At 48.4% G+C, this 19,142-nt stretch overlaps 2 protein-coding genes across 2 annotated transcripts; both read right to left on the bottom strand.

Annotated features, from left to right (window-relative positions):
- Positions 1 to 520: 520 nt before the first annotated feature.
- Positions 521 to 1,666, bottom strand: LOC134047870 (phospholipase A and acyltransferase 1-like). The gene is made up of 3 exons (XM_062499333.1): positions 1,549 to 1,666; positions 1,089 to 1,351; positions 521 to 707 (listed from the first exon to the last, which is right to left on the bottom strand). The coding sequence occupies exons 1-3, from the start codon at positions 1,664 to 1,666 to the stop codon at positions 612 to 614; spliced, it is 477 nt and encodes a 158-aa protein (XP_062355317.1). The 3' UTR covers positions 521 to 611.
- Positions 1,667 to 7,992: 6,326 nt separating this feature from the next.
- On the bottom strand, positions 7,993 to 14,398 carry LOC134047667 (uncharacterized). The gene is made up of 10 exons (XM_062498980.1): positions 14,306 to 14,398; positions 13,782 to 13,978; positions 13,322 to 13,584; positions 12,179 to 12,338; positions 11,750 to 12,000; positions 10,567 to 10,726; positions 10,153 to 10,403; positions 9,125 to 9,281; positions 8,659 to 8,927; positions 7,993 to 8,286 (listed from the first exon to the last, which is right to left on the bottom strand). Exons 2-10 carry the CDS (start codon positions 13,897 to 13,899, stop codon positions 8,053 to 8,055), a joined length of 1,863 nt encoding a protein of 620 aa, XP_062354964.1. The 5' UTR covers positions 13,900 to 13,978; positions 14,306 to 14,398; the 3' UTR covers positions 7,993 to 8,052.
- Positions 14,399 to 19,142: the final 4,744 nt, after the last annotated feature.

Genomic DNA, 19,142 nt, shown 5'->3' with positions numbered 1-19,142 from the left:
ACCTCCCAGGTGTTTCTCAGTTTAGGCAGGACAAGTACAGGCTCCAAGATACTGTATGTGCCCTGCCTGCTCCTTTGCAGACATTGCAGCCAAGGCTTTCCCATCTTCATAGAGCTTCAGCTTGAAAACCCTCAGCAGCATATTTTTTTTTTTACTTTTTCAGAAAGTTGAGGTTAAAATCATGGATATACAGAAAAAGTCTACAGGAACCATTTGATTAATTGAATGAAAAGCCTGTGCCAGTGCAAATGCATCCAGACTACCACAAAAATCATCAGAGGCAATGAAATAAGAGCAGATATAGCAACCAGGCTAGTGCTGCTGGAGGTCACCTTAAATGTGCCAACCCTGACTTCTTATTTCTCAATGAGATAGCAGGGAAAAGCAAGCCCAAACACTTGAACTTAGACGCAAAGTTATACTTACATAAAAGAGGATCTGGGAGCAAATAAAGTTTGGGTTTCTTAAATTTTATTAAGGCTTGTTTACTGTTTCCAGAAAGGCACAGTTGATGGGAAGCCTTGATGGCAGGTGTAGCAAAAGCTGACCAGTGACCGCTGTGGCCAGGGGTTCCCCCTGCATTGTTCTGAGCTCCTCCTGACTGCCCATCACTAGCAGAGCTTCTTTTTACTGAAGAAAAGCTTGCCACCAAGAACTGAAAATATAGCTGCCAGGGCTCCAACAGCACCAATAACTGCTTTTCGGACCTATAAAGTAAAAGTAAAACACAGGCTGGAAACATGATAACGACTTAGGTTTACTACCCTCCCCCTGCCCCTAGCGTGATAACATATAAAAGGCAGGGATAATCAGAGTAAATAAATGAGGGAGAGGCATGTGCCCCATCAGCAGAAAGGGTAACACCCTCCTGGGGTTTTGTAGCCCTAGGAGGTGGCACTCAGTGAGAGGGCACTGTCAGGGTGCACACAGAGCAGAGGGACCCTCCAGGTCCAGGGGCTCTGGGGAGGTCAGAGGCAGTTCTGGGACTCAGCTGTCCCCGTGCAGGCTGTGTCCCAGTCCCAGGGCTCACAGAGAGCAGCCAGGAGCTGCTCTGGGAGGCACCCAGGGGCTCCCCCTCTGTCACTCACCTGGCCAGAGATTGCCTCTCCATAGCGGAGCATTGTCACAAAGTGCTCACAATTCCTATAAATCACATCATATGGCACCTCCATGTCAACCCACTGCTCAGCCGACAGAATGATCTTCTCCACTGGGCGCGGAGTGTGGGAGCGGTCAAACTTATTGTTGACACGCCATGAATGATTTTCCACCGCATCCTTCAGGAGCTCTCTCACCACCTTGGCCTTTGTGGAGAATACTGTTGTGCCTTCCGCCCCAAAGGATTGGGGTCCTATATCGGGGGAAGGCAGGGAGGAGTTAAGGCAGGCAGGCGGAGCCTCTCTGGCCCCTCCAGGAACTCTGATGAGTTTCTGATTGTTCCTGGAAAGGTCATCTGCATACGCAGGGTCCACCAGCATCAGCCAATGCGAGGAGACAGGGCATCGGGAGCATCCCACTCGGGACACTGCCAGGTAGCATAAGCCTTACCTAGAGGCATCAGGTGGATGACATATCCATCCCCCAGGTAGAGAGCCCAGTGCTGGCAAAACGGCAGGTCGATCTCGATCAAATCCCCAGGCTCGGGTTTGCAGTTGGCCTGTCCCATCTCCGGAGCTGCAGTCAGGACGTGCAGCGGTAGCTGGGCCGGCTCAGCGCAGGGCAGGGCGAGGGCTGTGCAGGGCCAGCTGCCGGGAGCGCTGGCACGGAGGCGTCAGGGCGAGGCAGAGAACGGCCCCGCTCCCACCCAGCGCATCCGGCCGAGGCCGAGGCCGGCCCGGGTGTGTGTCCAGCTGCTGCCGCCGCCCGCGCTGCCCCCGCTCCCCTCCCGCCGCGCTCCCTTCGGGGCTCCGCCGGCGCCGGGGCCGGGCCCGCTCCGCATCCCAAACGCGGCTGCCCGGGGATGCCTCTGGGGCACCTCCGGCCGCCCGGCAGAGCCGCCCCCACCACCGGCAGCCTGCAGGGGCTACATCCTGCTGGAAAACGCCCGCTCCAGTCCCCCGAGATCCACTCACCCCCGCGCCCGTCCCGCTGCTCACCTATGTAGCGTCCCGGGCCGCCTCCGCTCGCCCTAAGTAGTTTGGCTAGCGGTGTTTGCGCAGTCGTTCTGTGGCCACCTCCAGTCCTGCCCCCGAGCCGGCCGTCTCGCAACGCCCATTTCCTGCAGAGGGCAGGCCCGGCTCCTAGGGTAATGCAAAATCCCCCGTCGAGTGAAAAACGCCGTGATCTTGTTGCCGGGGAAGTGGGGTCACCACGTTATTATGGGGAGACTATCCCCTTGTCATCCTCCCGTCCACTGATGGGAAACAGCCCTGACCCTGCACCTGTCACTGCGCTGGAGGTTTTCTTGTAGAGCAGGAGCAACTGGATCGTGCTTAAAAACCTGGATTGGCTACCAGTCAAACTGTTGGCACCAAAATTGGCAGAGAATGCTGCAGCGGGATCCCAAGTGGCCTCGAGTAAACGCAAAAGGCTTTGCTGGAAAAAGATGATGGATTAGATTTATGTTAACCCCACCCACAAACACAGTGAGGGGGCCACCAGATTGCACAATGCTGGGGCTTCCTTGGCTTGCACTGAATCAGCCCAGGTTTTCTTCTACTCATGTGCACCTCATTCAGATAGATGAAATGTCTGCAGAAGCCCTGCCATTTAGGAACAGGCTGTACCCATGCTCCTGACCATAATCAAGGATATTTGTCTTGTGTCTTGGATAAAGAGCAGCCTTGACTCTATTCCATGGCAACTGCAGGTCTTGGGCCTTGATGATATCCCCCACAAAGGCTCCAAATGCACCAAGTGATGGATTCTGCTGCTCTTCCTCACACTGTCACCACATGGTTTGGGCAGTGTTTCACCAAATCCTGTCAATGCACCCACCAGACACCATGGAAAGGCAGCCTCATATTGAACAACATCACCCTGACTGCAAAGAGAGAAGCACAGTACAGTTGGTACAGTTGCAAACTTCTGCATTCTGTGAAATGCTACAGCTTTCAAGAGCAACAAGACAATTCCCCAGGTAAAATAATGCCAGTTCTCTTGTATTCCAGGATGAAGCAGAGAAGTGAGAGGTGCATACTCTGCCCTCACGCAGTGCTCCCTTGTCAGCATGTGCAATCAGAACGCTCTGAGTACAGAAAGGTAAGTCTTCATGGGTTGCTGTATAACCACCAAAACAGTTTACCCATTAAATAAATTTGATTCCATTTCCAGGAATCCAAAACCGAATTTTTGATTAACCTACTAAGGCAACTCTATGTCAAGGCACAAGCATTTCCACTCCAACTCCTCTGATTCCCTGCCTGATGGGGCTGGCAGGGGAGGGAGTGCCTGAGTGGCTGCCTGGTGCTTCGTTGCTGGCTGGGATTTAACCTGTTGAGAGCAGACAAAACCAGGCAGCCTCTCACAGACACCTGTTCTGCTCTCACCTCTCCCTGCAGGGCAGCAGTTGCATGTAAGAAAAGCAACATAGGACTGTGTGTCTCACTAGTGGGATGCAGGTTACCTGGTTCCAAACACTTAAGGCAGGTACTCCAGGTATCTCCAGGACAATAAAGCACACTCTCCCTGAACAGTTTTCTTCCAAGACAATCCACACATCAACTTTGTGACAAGGAAATGCTGTGGCTCAGTACATTGGCAGATGAAGCATGGGTGCCTCACAGCTCATTGTTCACATCCCTCACCCCCAGCACTGCAGGGACCCCAGCTTTGCCCTCCTGCTGCCTGGGAGAAGATTGAGCTGGTGCTGGCACTATGAATGCTTTAGAATCAACATTTGGTCATTGAAGTGAGAATGGCCACAGCTCTGTGAGTCCAAGTCTCCTGGCTTCCTAAGTAATTTTTGAAGCCCCTCAGTGTTTTGGCAGCCTTAAGAGTAGAATTCTGGAATGGGTTGAGAATTTGAAGTCTTGATAAAAATCATCTAGCAGGCTTGTTCATGTTCAAGGCAAACAATAACTTCAAGTGTGAACTGCGAAATGTTGGTGGTGTCATAAATGATAAGCTAAATCTCAATATTCAGCAAAATTTAGATTGCTTTATTTGATATAGATGGAGCAAGCAGCACTGGGGAATGTGTGGGGTCACCGCCCACCCCATGCTCCATTAAACCTTGGTTTGCAGCCTCTTCTTGTAGTATGGGCTCTCGTAATTTTTAACTCTGCCGGGTAAGCAGTGGTGGTTGAATAACTCTTAGCAATAGTGAGTCTCATAGAAAATCATCTGGTTTTGGTAGATGAAAACAGGTAAAAGTCCAGAAGTCTGGTCTGTGTAGACAGGCAGCAATGATCAAACAAAGGCAGGAAGTATGATTTCGCAAACTGGTAGTAGATACAACTTATTTAGCATAATAGGGGGATTTAAACCAGAATGATTTAATCATATATTTTTCTCTATCTAATGTCCATGCTTCACTTCAGACCTTAGTATTCTGGTTTATACAAACCCCAATTCTTTTATGATTAACACAAATCTTTTATCAATTATCACAGTGGCACAGTGGAACAGAGAGCTGACAGAGAAAAAGGGCAGCTGGGGTTTTTCTGTCACTGACACTGGGGGTCTGCTGCTGCCAAAGAGTGAGCAGAGCCAGGGAAAGCAACACTGTCTTGGTTTGAAAGACGGGTGTCTGCTAGGCAAGGCAGGGCCCTCTTTTGAAATGGAGGATATAAACCCTGTCTCTCTGAATTAATCTAATTTTGAAATTTAGGGGATTTCAGGTAAAAATACGAAGAGAGGAATAACAGGTTTTTTACTAGTACGTAGAACAAGGCAAACGAAACAAAAATAGCGATGGCATCGATAACAAGGAGAGCTAAGGACTTAGCAACATTCTTCTCGGCCGCGGGCACTTTCCCTCGGGTGTGGTTAACGTTACAGCCGGCAGAAATGAGCAGAAATGCGACAGCCTGGACGTCTTTTTCTGATGTCAGAGAGCGAGAGCTAAAAACAGATCTGCTGCTGCTTTAGTGTCTGTTCGGTGTGACTGTCCCTCGAGAGAAACTCTTAAAAAGCCGAGAGAGTTTCCCCTCCCGGATGCCTCAAGCATTTAGCCATCGGTGCCCTTTTGCAATTCAGTGGGAAAAATTCCACGAGTAACAAGGAAAGAAAGAGAAAGGAAAAAAAATCTCAACCCCAACATTATCCACCTCCAATTATTTCTCATACCAATATGTTTTATCAAATTTAATCTCTTAAATTATATGCATACATGTACTACATTAATTATATTCTTATATACATGTAGATATGGATACAGGCATAGTGTCATGGATAGTACACCTTAAAATAAGTTTTTTTTGAGGTATGCATCGGGTCTCCCTATTTGCTGCATTACCCACCATTTTTGGATCACTCTATGGCACATGGTAAGGTTGTGTTTGTATTCTTGGGGCAGTCGGTTTTAGGACAGCTGCAGGCACCATGTGAAAGCAAACTGAGGCTTGCATTCTGCTGCCAGGGGAATGGAGAAAAACGTGTTAGCAATGTCAGGGGTGGCGTACCACTTTGCTGCCTTGGACTCCAGCTCGTACTGGAGTTCCAGCATGTCCGGCACGGCAGCGCTCAGTGCTGGAGTCACTTTATTTAGTCGATGATAGTCCACAGTCAATTTTTATTTTCTGTTCTTGCACACAGGCTAAATGGGGCTGTTGAAGGGTGAGTGGGTTTTGCCGACCACCCCTCAGCTCTCCAGCTCACGGATCATCGTGTGGATGGGGATCACGGCATCTCGATTTGTCCTGTACTGCCGGTGGTGCACTGTCGAGGTGGCAATTGGCACTTGTTGATCTTCCACTTTCAGGAGTCTTATTGTAGATGGGTTTTCTGATAGTCCAGGCAAGGTGTTCAATTTCTTAATGCCCTCTGCCTCTACAGCAGCTATTCCAAAAGCCCACCTGAGTCCCTTTGGGTCTTTGTAATAGCCATTCCTGAGGAAGTCTATGCCTAGAATACACGGTGCCTCTGGGCCAGTCACAATTGGATGTTTCTGCCACTCCTCCCCAGTCAGGCTCACCTCAGCCTCCAGCAAAGTCAATTCCTGTGATCCCCCTGTCACCCCAGCAATAGAAACAGGTTCTTCCCCCACATGTTCTGATGGTATTAGGGTGCACTGTGAACCAGTATCAACTAACTCTCTGTGTTTCTGTGGCTCTGGTGTGCCAGGCCATGGGATCCACACTGTCCAAAAGACCTCTCCCTGGCTGGAGGCAGTGCCCCTCTAGTCCTGGTTATTATTTTTTTTTTCTTAGGCATACATACTAGATTTTTTTTTAAGGGGGTCTGACAGATCATCTTCCCGTCTGTAATACCCAGTGCCTTGGTCATAGGAGGTTGAAACTACCTTCACTTTAGTGGAGTTCCCTCACTTAGTGTTTCCCTCCTTGAGTTGATGCACCTGTGCTGCCAGGACAGAAGTAGGTTTCCCATCCCACCTTCCATGAGAGGCCATGAGAACACTGTTTTCTTATGGAGAAAAAAAAATCTCCATAGACTGAAGAGAAGTCTGCTCTCCCAAGTAAATTGGTGAAAGACTATTTTAGAGATGGTAAACTGACTGTTTCTGTATGTTGTCAATATGAAATAGAAGAAGTTGTGGCAGAAGAAGTGTTTGGAAAGTTTTACTCTTGAGTTTTTTTCTTATAGTTTCTGAAAATAAAGTTTTTCTTTGTACACCCTTCTAAGTTTGAGCCTGTTTGCCTTCCTCCTAATCCTATCTCACAGCAGGAAATGAATAAATAATTCTAGTGGGTCCACTGGCAATTTGGTCAATGCTAAATCCACAACAACATATCAGAAAGAATTCCTCTGAGTCTCCCAGTCTTATCTTGCCAGACTTCCATTCTTAGAGAAGGGAGAGAAAAGTCTGTGATAATAATATCACTTTTAAAAACCTCTCTCTCCTTTTCCGTGTTTGAGTCCTACAGAGATGATTTAGCCTGCCTAGCCCTCAGTTGACTGAGAGCTCTCTAGAAATTGCAGTTTTTTGCTCATGGATGAGAAGGCAGGACTTTGCTTAATCTTGTCAGACTTGACCTTTTTAGGAGTTTTGTTAAAAGGGAAGTGCCAAGCCCACTGCAGAGCACTGATTCCCTACAGAAGACAGGTAAGATCAGAAAGGAGCTGCAAGCAGCCAGGCTGAGATATGACAGAGGATTTATCAGCTGTGAAATCTGCACGTGCTTCTGTGTGTTTTATCCCTGTTCGGCAACCACCCCTAGAAGAAAGCAAAGGGCAATTCCTTTGGTTTTACCACCCATTTAGCTCTGCCACCTCCCCTCCCTGGAAGTCAGGAAGTTGCCAGCATGCCCCTGTCAGCAAGGTTTAAGGATGCTCAGGTCCCTTCTTTCCACCTCATACCCTCACGACAGCTGCCCAATTTAAGCACCACAGGCAGGGACTCCAAGACACTGCACAGGCCTTGCCTGCCCTTCTGCACACCTGGCAACTTATCCACCTACCCAGGCCCTCAACAGTACTTTCATTCTACCTTTTCTTAAAGGTAAAGTTAAAATCAGTGGTTCACGGAAAGGGCCCATAGGATAGGATGTAGTTGATAAAACCAAGATGTGGGTAGGAAGCCTGCACCAAGTCTTCAGAAAAGCACTGAAGGGGAAGGGGAGGGCGGGTGGAGGAGTGGAGTATTTTATTGCAATTGCTTGTGGACTACCACAAAAATCATCACAGACAATAAAAGAACAGCTGACGTGGAAACCAGGCTAGTGCTGCTGAGGGTCACCTAGAATGGTGACATTCTTATCACTTCTAATGGGATAGCAGAGGGAAGCAAGGATGAACTGTTGAACCGGCACACAAAGCTATGCTCAAACAGATAAAAGATGATTTTAGGCAAGAGATAAGTTTGGATTTGTACATTTTAATAAGCCTTTAAATTATCAATTAATTATCACAGCAGTTGCTAGTAAGTCTTCATTATACTTGTGGCAAAAGCTAGACAGTGACCAAGGACTCCGTGCCTTCCTTGAGCTCTTCCTAACAGCACCTCTGTTCTAGTATATATGTCTTTGCCTTTAGGAATTTTTCAAAAATGAATGTATCAGATAAACTCCTTGAAAGCACAGTGGAAAAAAGGGTAAGACCATTAGCAGCCACAACAGGAAGAGCAGCTGGAAAAGTAAGACCGGCCAGAACAGAAAGACCTGCAGTTCCTACCCCAGCCATCACAGGAGCAACAATGGAACGGATCTTTACAAGTGCTGTCCTAGCCTGTAAGGGGAAAGTAAAACACAGGTTAGAGATATGATAAACACTTACATTTACCCCCAGAAATGATAACTGAAAAAAGGCAAAAAAATCAACATAATTAAATCTACAAGAGGCATGTGCCCCATCAGCAGAAGGGGTAACACCCAGGTTTGTAGCCCTAGGAGGTGGCACTCAGTGAGAGGGCACACAGAGCAGAGGGACCCTCCAGGTCCAGGGGCTCTGGGGAGGTCAGAGGCAGTTCTGGTTTGGAGCCACGCCAAGGACTCAGCTGTCCCCATGCAGGCTGCAGGCTGTGTCCCAGTCCCAGGGCTCACAGAGAGCAGCCAGGAGCTGCTCTGGGAGGCACCCAGGGGCTCCCCCTGTGTCACTCACCTGCTCAGAGACTGCCTCTCCATAGCGGAGCTCTGTCACAAAGTGCTCACAGTTCTTGTAGAACAAACGATACAGCACCACCCTGCCAATCTGGCACTCAGCACGCTGGATCATCTCCTCCACTGGGAAGGGCTTGCGGTAGCAGTCATACTTGTTGTTGACACGCCATTTATCACTTCCAACAGCATCCTTCAGGAGCTCTTTCTTCACCTTCGCCCTTTTCATAAGTAATGTCACACTGCCAGCTGTCATGGGAGGAGAATTTTCACCTGGGAAAGGCAGGGATGATGTAAGGCAGGCAGGCAGACACTCTTTGGCCCCTCCAAAACCTCACATGCTTTTGGACTGCTCCTAGAAACCTTACCCACACACCCAGGGCCCACATGGAGCAGCACCTGGAGGGACATAGGGCTACTGGAGCACCCCAACACCCCTTCTGCATCCTCCCAGTCAGCACCAGCCTTACCTATAGGTGTCACATGGATGACATATCCACCCCCCACGTAGAGGGCCCAGTGCTGGTAAAGTGGCCGGTCAATCTCGATCAGGTCTCCAGGGATGGGGTCGTTCTTGTCATCTCTCATATTCAGAATGTGCAATTCGCCACCTACAAAAACCTTCAGCTGGAAAGTACACAGTAAACACTCAACAGTAAATTTAGTTTACTTTTTGAGGTAGTTAAGGTTAAAATCATTTCTTCCATAGAAGTAGCCAATATGATGTAGCTGATAAAACCAGGATGAGGTAGAAAGCTTGCACCAGTCCTCAACAAAGCATTGGAGTGGAGGTGGCAGCGATAGGAAAGGAAAATTTGCTTTCAAGTGCTTGAAGACCACCACAAAAATCACCACATGCAAAAAGTAAAAGCAGGTATAACAAAGAGCTCGGTGATGCTGGGGATCACCTTGAATTGATGATATGCTTGACTCGATATTTCTTAATGGAATGGCAGGGAGAAGAAAGGTCAGAATGCAAAAATTGCACGCAAACCTATATTCATATACAAGAAAATTCTGGGCATGATGAGTTTGGGGTTTTCTCTTTTATTAAGGCTTCCATTTAATTCCTTCTGTAAGGGTGGCAAAAGCAGGCCAGAGACCTCGTGCAGCCAGGGCATCCCTGCCTTTCTCTGAGCTTTTCCTGATGGCAAATCAGTGCTCTCTTTCCTTCTGAATTTCATGCCCAGAAAGCCCACTCACACAGTGAAGGCAACAGCACACATCCTACTGCCAACATGCAAACAATTGTCATTTTAGCAGATAATGGGAAAGCAAAACTCACACTGGAAACACAAGGAGCACTTTCATTTAGCCCCAGGCATGGAAATGGAGAATAAGCAGTGGTAATCAGGAGAATTAAAACAAGAAGAGTCATGTACCCCATCAGCAGAAGGGGTAACACCCTCCTAGGGTTTTGTAGCCCTAGGAGGTGGCACTCAGTGAGAGGGCACTGTCAGGATGCACACAGAGCAGAGGGACCCTCCAGGTCACTCACCCGGCCACCATAGCGGAGTTTACTCACGAACTCGTCAGATTTGAAGTCAAACACATCATATGCCATCTCCTCACCAACGCAACCCTCAGCACGCCAGATGATCTCCCCCACTGGCAGAGGAGTGCAGTGACAGTCATATTTGTTGTTGACAGTCCAGGCATCATTTCCAACCACCTGGTTCAGGAGCTCCTTTGTAACCTTTATGATGAGGATTGTCTCACTGCCGGCCGACAGGGATGGGACTCCTTCATCTGGGAAAGGCAGAGAGATCGTAAGACAGGCAGGAAAACCTTCTCTGCTCCTGGAAACCTCATCTAAACACAGGGCTCACATGGAGCAGCATATGAGGGGACACAGGGCTCCTGGAACATCCCAACTCCCCCTCTGCATTCTGCCAGTCTGAACAAGCCTTACCTACAGGTGTCACATGGATGACATATCCATCCCCCACGTAGAGGGCCCAGTGATCATAATGTCCCCGTTTGATCTCAATCAGGTCCCCAGGCTTTGGGTATTCATCATCATCATCTCTCATATCAAGAATGTGTAATTCACCATCTACAAAATTCTTCAGCTGGAAAACACACCGTAAACCTTTAATAATAAAATTATTTTATGTTCTGAGAAAGTTAAAATAATTTCTCCCATAGACGTAGCCAATAGGATGTAGCTGATAAAACCAGGATGAGGTAGAAAGCTTGCACCAGTCCTCAACAAAGCATTGGAGTGGAGGTGGCAGTGATAGGAAAGGAAAATTTGCTTTCAAGTGCTTGAAGACCACCACAAAAATCATCACATGCAAAAAGTAAAAGCAGGTATAACAAAGAGCTCAGTGATGCTGGGAATCACCTTGAACTGATGATATGCTTGACTTGGTATTTCTTAATGAGATCGCAGGGACAACAACAAAGGTCAGAATGCTGAACTGGCTCAGAAATCTATATTCATATAAAAGAAGATTCTGGGCATGATGAGTTTGGGTTTTTATGCTTTATAAAAGCTATAATTTAATTCTTATAGGAATAAGGGTGGCAAAAGTGGGGCAGACACCCTGCACAGCCAGGGCATCCCTGCCTTTCTCTGAGCTTTTCCTGATGGCAAATCAGTGCTCTCTTTCTTTCTGAATTTTACCCCCAGAAAGCCCACTCACACAGTGAAGGCAACAGCACACATCCTACTGCCAACATGCAAACAATTGTCATTTTAGCAGATAATGGGAAAGCAAAACTCACACTGGAAACACAAGGAGCACTTTCATTTAGCCCCAGGCATGGAAATGGAGAATAAGCAGTGGTAATCAGGAGAATTAAAACAAGAGTCATGTACCCCATCAGCAGAAGGGGTAACACCCTCCTGGGGTTTTGTAGCCCTAGGAGGTGGCACTCAGTGAGAGGGCACTGTCAGGGTGCACACAGAGCAGAGGGACCCTCCAGGTCCAGGGGCTCTGGGGAGGTCAGAGGCAGTTCTGGTTTGGAGCCACGCCAAGGACTCAGCTGTCCCCATGCAGGCTGCAGGCTGTGTCCCAGTCCCAGGGCTCACAGAGAGCAGCCAGGAGCTGCTCTGGGAGGCACCCAGGGGCTCACCCTGTGTTACTCACCTGGCCACCATAGCGGAGCTTGGTCACAAAATCATCAGATTTAAAGTCAAACACATCATATACCAACTCCTTGTCAATGCAACCCTCAGCATGCTGGAGGATCACTTCCACGGACAGAGGACTGCGGTACTGGTCATATTTGTTGTTGACAGCCCAGGAATCATTTCCGGACACCTCCTTCAAGAGCTCCTTTGTAACCTTTACGATAAGGATCGTCTCACTTATGGCTGACTGGGATGGGACTCCTTCATCTGGGGAAGGCGGAGAGGAGATAAGGCAGGCAGGCAAACCTTCTCTGGACCCTCCAAAACCTCACATGGCCTTTTGACTGCTCCTGAAAACCTCATCTACATACACAGGATGCACACAAAGGGGCACAGGGCTTCTGGAACATCCCAACTGCATTCTGCCAGTCTGAACCAGCCTTACCTACAGGTGTCACATGGATGACATATCCATCCCCCACGTAGAGGGCCCAGTGATCATAATGTCCCCGTTTGATCTCAATCAGGTCCCCAGGCTTTGGGTATTCATCATCATCATCTCTCATATCAAGAATGCGTAATTCACCACCTACAAAATTCTTCAGCTGGAAAACACACCGTAAACCTTTAATAATAAATTTATTTTATGTTCTGAGAAAGTTAAGGTTAAAATAATTTCTCCCATAGAAGTAGCCAATATGATGTAGCTGATAAAACCAGGATGAGGTAGAAAGCTTGCACCAGTCCTCAACAAAGCATTGGAGTGGAGGTGGCAGCGATAGGAAAGGAAAATTTGCTTTCAAGTGCTTGAAGACCACCACAAAAATCACCACATGCAAAAAGTAAAAGCAGATATGACAAAGAGCTCAGTGTTGCTGGAGATCACCCTGAACTGACGATATGCTTGACTCGATATTTCTTAATGGAATGGCAGGGAGAAGCAAGGCCAGAGTGCAAAAATTGCATGCAAAGCAATATTCATATACAAGAAAGTTCAAGGCGTGATGAATTTGGGGTTTTCTCTTTTATTAAGACTTTAATTTAATTCTTTCTATGAGGGTGGCAAAAGTGACGCAGACACCCTGTGCAGCCAGGGCATCCCTGCCTTTCTCTGAGCTTTCCCGGATGGCCCATCAGTGCTCTCTTTCCTTCTGAATTTCATGCCCAGAAAGCCCACTCACACAGTGAAGGCAACAGCACACATCCTACTGCCAGCATCCAAACAGTTCCTATCATAGCAGATAAAGAGAAGGCAAAATCTACACTGGAAACATGAGGAGCACTTTCATTTAGCCCCAGGCATGGAAATGGAGAATAAGCAGTGGTAATCAGGAGAATTAAAACAAGAAGAGTCATGTATCCCATCAACAGAGGGAGTAACACCCAGGTTTGTAGCCCTAGGAGGTGGCACTCAGTGAGAGGGCACACAGAGCAGAGGGACCCTCCAGGTCCAGGGGCTCTGGGGAGGTCAGAGGCAGTTCTGGGACTCAGCTGTCCCCATGCAGGCTGTGTCCCAGTCCCAGGGCTCACAGAGAGCAGCCAGGAGCTGCTCTGGGAGGCACCCAGGGGCTCCCCCTGTGTCACTCACCTGCTCAGAGACTGCCTCTCCATAGCGGAGTTTTTTCACAAAGTGCTCACAGTTCCGACCATATGAATAATATGTCATTTCTTTGCCCATAAAAGTTACAGCACGCGTGATGATCTCCTTCACTGGGAGTGGAGTTTGGTGGTGATCTGACTCGTTATTGACACGCCATTTATTCGTTCGTACCACCTTCTTCAGGCGCTGCTTCTTCACCATTCTGGTGAATACTGGCACCTTTTGGGGTCCCCGTTTTACCTTCTGTTTACCTGTATATGGAAGTGAGGAGATAAGGCAGGAAGGCAGACCCTCTCTGACCCCTCCAAGACCTCTGAGGTTTATCCTCTGCTCCTGGAAAGAGCTTTTACAAACAAAGGGGCCACCAGCAGCCCATGGAGAGAGACAGGGCTCCCGAAGCATCCCGAGAATTCCCCTGCACCCGGCCAGTGTGCAATACCCTGCTCACCTAGAGGCGTCAAGTTGATGACATATCCATCCCCCAGGTAGAGGGCCCAGTGCTGATGAAAAGGCCGGTCGATCTCGATCAAATCCCCAGGCTCGGGTTTGCAGTTGGCCTGTCCCATCTCCGGAGCTGCAGTCAGGACGTGCAGCGGTAGCTGGGCCGGCTCAGCGCAGGGCAGGGCGAGGGCTGTGCAGGGCCAGCTGCCGGGAGCGCTGGCACGGAGGCGTCAGGGCGAGGCAGAGAACGGCCCCGCTCCCACCCAGCGCATCCGGCCGAGGCCGAGGCCGGCCCGGGTGTGTGTCCAGCTGCTCCCGCCGCCCGCGCTGCCCCCGCTCCCCTCCCGCCGCGCTCCCTTCGGGGCTCCGCCGGCGCCGGGGCCGGGCCCGCTCCGCATCCCAAACGCGGCTGCCCGGGGATGCCTCTGGGGCACCTCCGGCCGCCCGGCAGAGCCGCCCCCACCACCGGCAGCCTGCAGGGGCTACATCCTGCTGGAAAACGCCCGCTCCAGTCCCCCGAGATCCACTCACCCCCGCGCCCGTCCCGCTGCTGCCCGTTGCAAGTGGCGGAGCTATGTTGCCGCTATAAATAGTTTTAGAAAGTCTTTTGCGCAGTCGTTCTGTGGCCACCTCCAGTCCTGCCCCCGAGCCGGCCGTCTCGCAACGCCCATTTCCTGCAGAGGGCAGGCCCGGCTCCTAGGGTAATGCAAAATCCCCCGTCGAGTGAAAAACGCCGTGATCTTGTTGCCGGGGAAGTGGGGTCACCACGTTATTATGGGGAGACTATCCCCTTGTCATCCTCCCGTCCACTGATGGGAAACAGCCCTGACCCTGCACCTGTCACTGCGCTGGAGGTTTTCTTGTAGAGCAGGAGCAACTGGATCGTGCTTAAAAACCTGGATTGGCTACCAGTCAAACTGTTGGCACCAAAATTGGCAGAGAATGCTGCAGCGGGATCCCAAGTGGCCTCGAGTAAACGCAAAAGGCTTTGCTGGAAAAAGATGATGGATTAGATTTATGTTAACCCCACCCACAAACACAGTGAGGGGGCCACCAGATTGCACAATGCTGGGGCTTCCTTGGCTTGCACTGAATCAGCCCAGGTTTTCTTCTACTCATGTGCACCTCATTCAGATAGATGAAATGTCTGCAGAAGCCCTGCCATTTAGGAACAGGCTGTACCCATGCTCCTGACCATAATCAAGGATATTTGTCTTGTGTCTTGGATAAAGAGCAGCCTTGACTCTATTCCATGGCAACTGCAGGTCTTGGGCCTTGATGATATCCCCCACAAAGGCTCCAAATGCACCAAGTGATGGATTCTGCTGCTCTTCCTCACACTGTCACCACATGGTTTGGGCAGTGTTTCACCAAATCCTGTCAATGCACCCACCAGACACCATGGAAAGGCAGCCTCATATTGAACAACATCACCCTGACTGCAAAGAGAGAAGCACAGTACAGTTGGTACAGTTGCAAACTTCTGCATTCTGTGAAATGCTACAGCTTTCAAGAGCAACAAGACAATTCCCCAGGTAAAATAATGCCAGTTCTCTTGTATTCCAGGATGAAGCAGAGAAGTGAGAGGTGCATACTCTGCCCTCACGCAGTGCTCCCTTGTCAGCATGTGCAATCAGAACGCTCTGAGTACAGAAAGGTAAGTCTTCATGGGTTGCTGTATAACCACCAAAACAGTTTACCCATTAAATAAATTTGATTCCATTTCCAGGAATCCAAAACCGAATTTTTGATTAACCTACTAAGGCAACTCTATGTCAAGGCACAAGCATTTCCACTCCAACTCCTCTGATTCCCTGCCTGATGGGGCTGGCAGGGGAGGGAGTGCCTGAGTGGCTGCCTGGTGCTTCGTTGCTGGCTGGGATTTAACCTGTTGAGAGCAGACAAAACCAGGCAGCCTCTCACAGACACCTGTTCTGCTCTCACCTCTCCCTGCAGGGCAGCAGTTGCATGTAAGAAAAGCAACATAGGACTGTGTGTCTCACTAGTGGGATGCAGGTTACCTGGTTCCAAACACTTAAGGCAGGTACTCCAGGTATCTCCAGGACAATAAAGCACACTCTCCCTGAACAGTTTTCTTCCAAGACAATCCACACATCAACTTTGTGACAAGGAAATGCTGTGGCTCAGTACATTGGCAGATGAAGCATGGGTGCCTCACAGCTCATTGTTCACATCCCTCACCCCCAGCACTGCAGGGACCCCAGCTTTGCCCTCCTGCTGCCTGGGAGAAGATTGAGCTGGTGCTGGCACTATGAATGCTTTAGAATCAACATTTGGTCATTGAAGTGAGAATGGCCACAGCTCTGTGAGTCCAAGTCTCCTGGCTTCCTAAGTAATTTTTGAAGCCCCTCAGTGTTTTGGCAGCCTTAAGAGTAGAATTCTGGAATGGGTTGAGAATTTGAAGTCTTGATAAAAATCATCTAGCAGGCTTGTTCATGTTCAAGGCAAACAATAACTTCAAGTGTGAACTGCGAAATGTTGGTGGTGTCATAAATGATAAGCTAAATCTCAATATTCAGCAAAATTTAGATTGCTTTATTTGATATAGATGGAGCAAGCAGCACTGGGGAATGTGTGGGGTCACCGCCCACCCCATGCTCCATTAAACCTTGGTTTGCAGCCTCTTCTTGTAGTATGGGCTCTCGTAATTTTTAACTCTGCCGGGTAAGCAGTGGTGGTTGAATAACTCTTAGCAATAGTGAGTCTCATAGAAAATCATCTGGTTTTGGTAGATGAAAACAGGTAAAAGTCCAGAAGTCTGGTCTGTGTAGACAGGCAGCAATGATCAAACAAAGGCAGGAAGTATGATTTCGCAAACTGGTAGTAGATACAACTTATTTAGCATAATAGGGGGATTTAAACCAGAATGATTTAATCATATATTTTTCTCTATCTAATGTCCATGCTTCACTTCAGACCTTAGTATTCTGGTTTATACAAACCCCAATTCTTTTATGATTAACACAAATCTTTTATCAATTATCACAGTGGCACAGTGGAACAGAGAGCTGACAGAGAAAAAGGGCAGCTGGGGTTTTTCTGTCACTGACACTGGGGGTCTGCTGCTGCCAAAGAGTGAGCAGAGCCAGGGAAAGCAACACTGTCTTGGTTTGAAAGACGGGTGTCTGCTAGGCAAGGCAGGGCCCTCTTTTGAAATGGAGGATATAAACCCTGTCTCTCTGAATTAATCTAATTTTGAAATTTAGGGGATTTCAGGTAAAAATACGAAGAGAGGAATAACAGGTTTTTTACTAGTACGTAGAACAAGGCAAACGAAACAAAAATAGCGATGGCATCGATAACAAGGAGAGCTAAGGACTTAGCAACATTCTTCTCGGCCGCGGGCACTTTCCCTCGGGTGTGGTTAACGTTACAGCCGGCAGAAATGAGCAGAAATGCGACAGCCTGGACGTCTTTTTCTGATGTCAGAGAGCGAGAGCTAAAAACAGATCTGCTGCTGCTTTAGTGTCTGTTCGGTGTGACTGTCCCTCGAGAGAAACTCTTAAAAAGCCGAGAGAGTTTCCCCTCCCGGATGCCTCAAGCATTTAGCCATCGGTGCCCTTTTGCAATTCAGTGGGAAAAATTCCACGAGTAACAAGGAAAGAAAGAGAAAGGAAAAAAAATCTCAACCCCAACATTATCCACCTCCAATTATTTCTCATACCAATATGTTTTATCAAATTTAATCTCTTAAATTATATGCATACATGTACTACATTAATTATATTCTTATATACATGTAGATATGGATACAGGCATAGTGTCATGGATAGTACACCTTAAAATAAGTTTTTTTTGAGGTATGCATCGGGTCTCCCTATTTGCTGCATTACCCACCATTTTTGGATCACTCTATGGCACATGGTAAGGTTGTGTTTGTATTCTTGGGGCAGTCGGTTTTAGGACAGCTGCAGGCACCATGTGAAAGCAAACTGAGGCTTGCATTCTGCTGCCAGGGGAATGGAGAAAAACGTGTTAGCAATGTCAGGGGTGGCGTACCACTTTGCTGCCTTGGACTCCAGCTCGTACTGGAGTTCCAGCATGTCCGGCACGGCAGCGCTCAGTGCTGGAGTCACTTTATTTAGTCGATGATAGTCCACAGTCAATTTTTATTTTCTGTTCTTGCACACAGGCTAAATGGGGCTGTTGAAGGGTGAGTGGGTTTTGCCGACCACCCCTCAGCTCTCCAGCTCACGGATCATCGTGTGGATGGGGATCACGGCATCTCGATTTGTCCTGTACTGCCGGTGGTGCACTGTCGAGGTGGCAATTGGCACTTGTTGATCTTCCACTTTCAGGAGTCTTATTGTAGATGGGTTTTCTGATAGTCCAGGCAAGGTGTTCAATTTCTTAATGCCCTCTGCCTCTACAGCAGCTATTCCAAAAGCCCACCTGAGTCCCTTTGGGTCTTTGTAATAGCCATTCCTGAGGAAGTCTATGCCTAGAATACACGGTGCCTCTGGGCCAGTCACAATTGGATGTTTCTGCCACTCCTCCCCAGTCAGGCTCACCTCAGCCTCCAGCAAAGTCAATTCCTGTGATCCCCCTGTCACCCCAGCAATAGAAACAGGTTCTTCCCCCACATGTTCTGATGGTATTAGGGTGCACTGTGAACCAGTATCAACTAACTCTCTGTGTTTCTGTGGCTCTGGTGTGCCAGGCCATGGGATCCACACTGTCCAAAAGACCTCTCCCTGGCTGGAGGCAGTGCCCCTCTAGTCCTGGTTATTATTTTTTTTTTCTTAGGCATACATACTAGATTTTTTTTTAAGGGGGTCTGACAGATCATCTTCCCGTCTGTAATACCCAGTGCCTTGGTCATAGGAGGTTGAAACTACCTTCACTTTAGTGGAGTTCCCTCACTTAGTGTTTCCCTCCTTGAGTTGATGCACCTGTGCTGCCAGGACAGAAGTAGGTTTCCCATCCCACCTTCCATGAGAGGCCATGAGAACACTGTTTTCTTATGGAGAAAAAAAAATCTCCATAGACTGAAGAGAAGTCTGCTCTCCCAAGTAAATTGGTGAAAGACTATTTTAGAGATGGTAAACTGACTGTTTCTGTATGTTGTCAATATGAAATAGAAGAAGTTGTGGCAGAAGAAGTGTTTGGAAAGTTTTACTCTTGAGTTTTTTTCTTATAGTTTCTGAAAATAAAGTTTTTCTTTGTACACCCTTCTAAGTTTGAGCCTGTTTGCCTTCCTCCTAATCCTATCTCACAGCAGGAAATGAATAAATAATTCTAGTGGGTCCACTGGCAATTTGGTCAATGCTAAATCCACAACAACATATCAGAAAGAATTCCTCTGAGTCTCCCAGTCTTATCTTGCCAGACTTCCATTCTTAGAGAA

Source organism: Cinclus cinclus, chromosome 10 (assembly GCF_963662255.1).
Source record: "Cinclus cinclus chromosome 10, bCinCin1.1, whole genome shotgun sequence".
In the NCBI taxonomy this organism is placed as follows: domain Eukaryota; kingdom Metazoa; phylum Chordata; class Aves; order Passeriformes; family Cinclidae; genus Cinclus; species Cinclus cinclus.
This window is presented reverse-complemented; position numbering and strand designations above follow the sequence as displayed.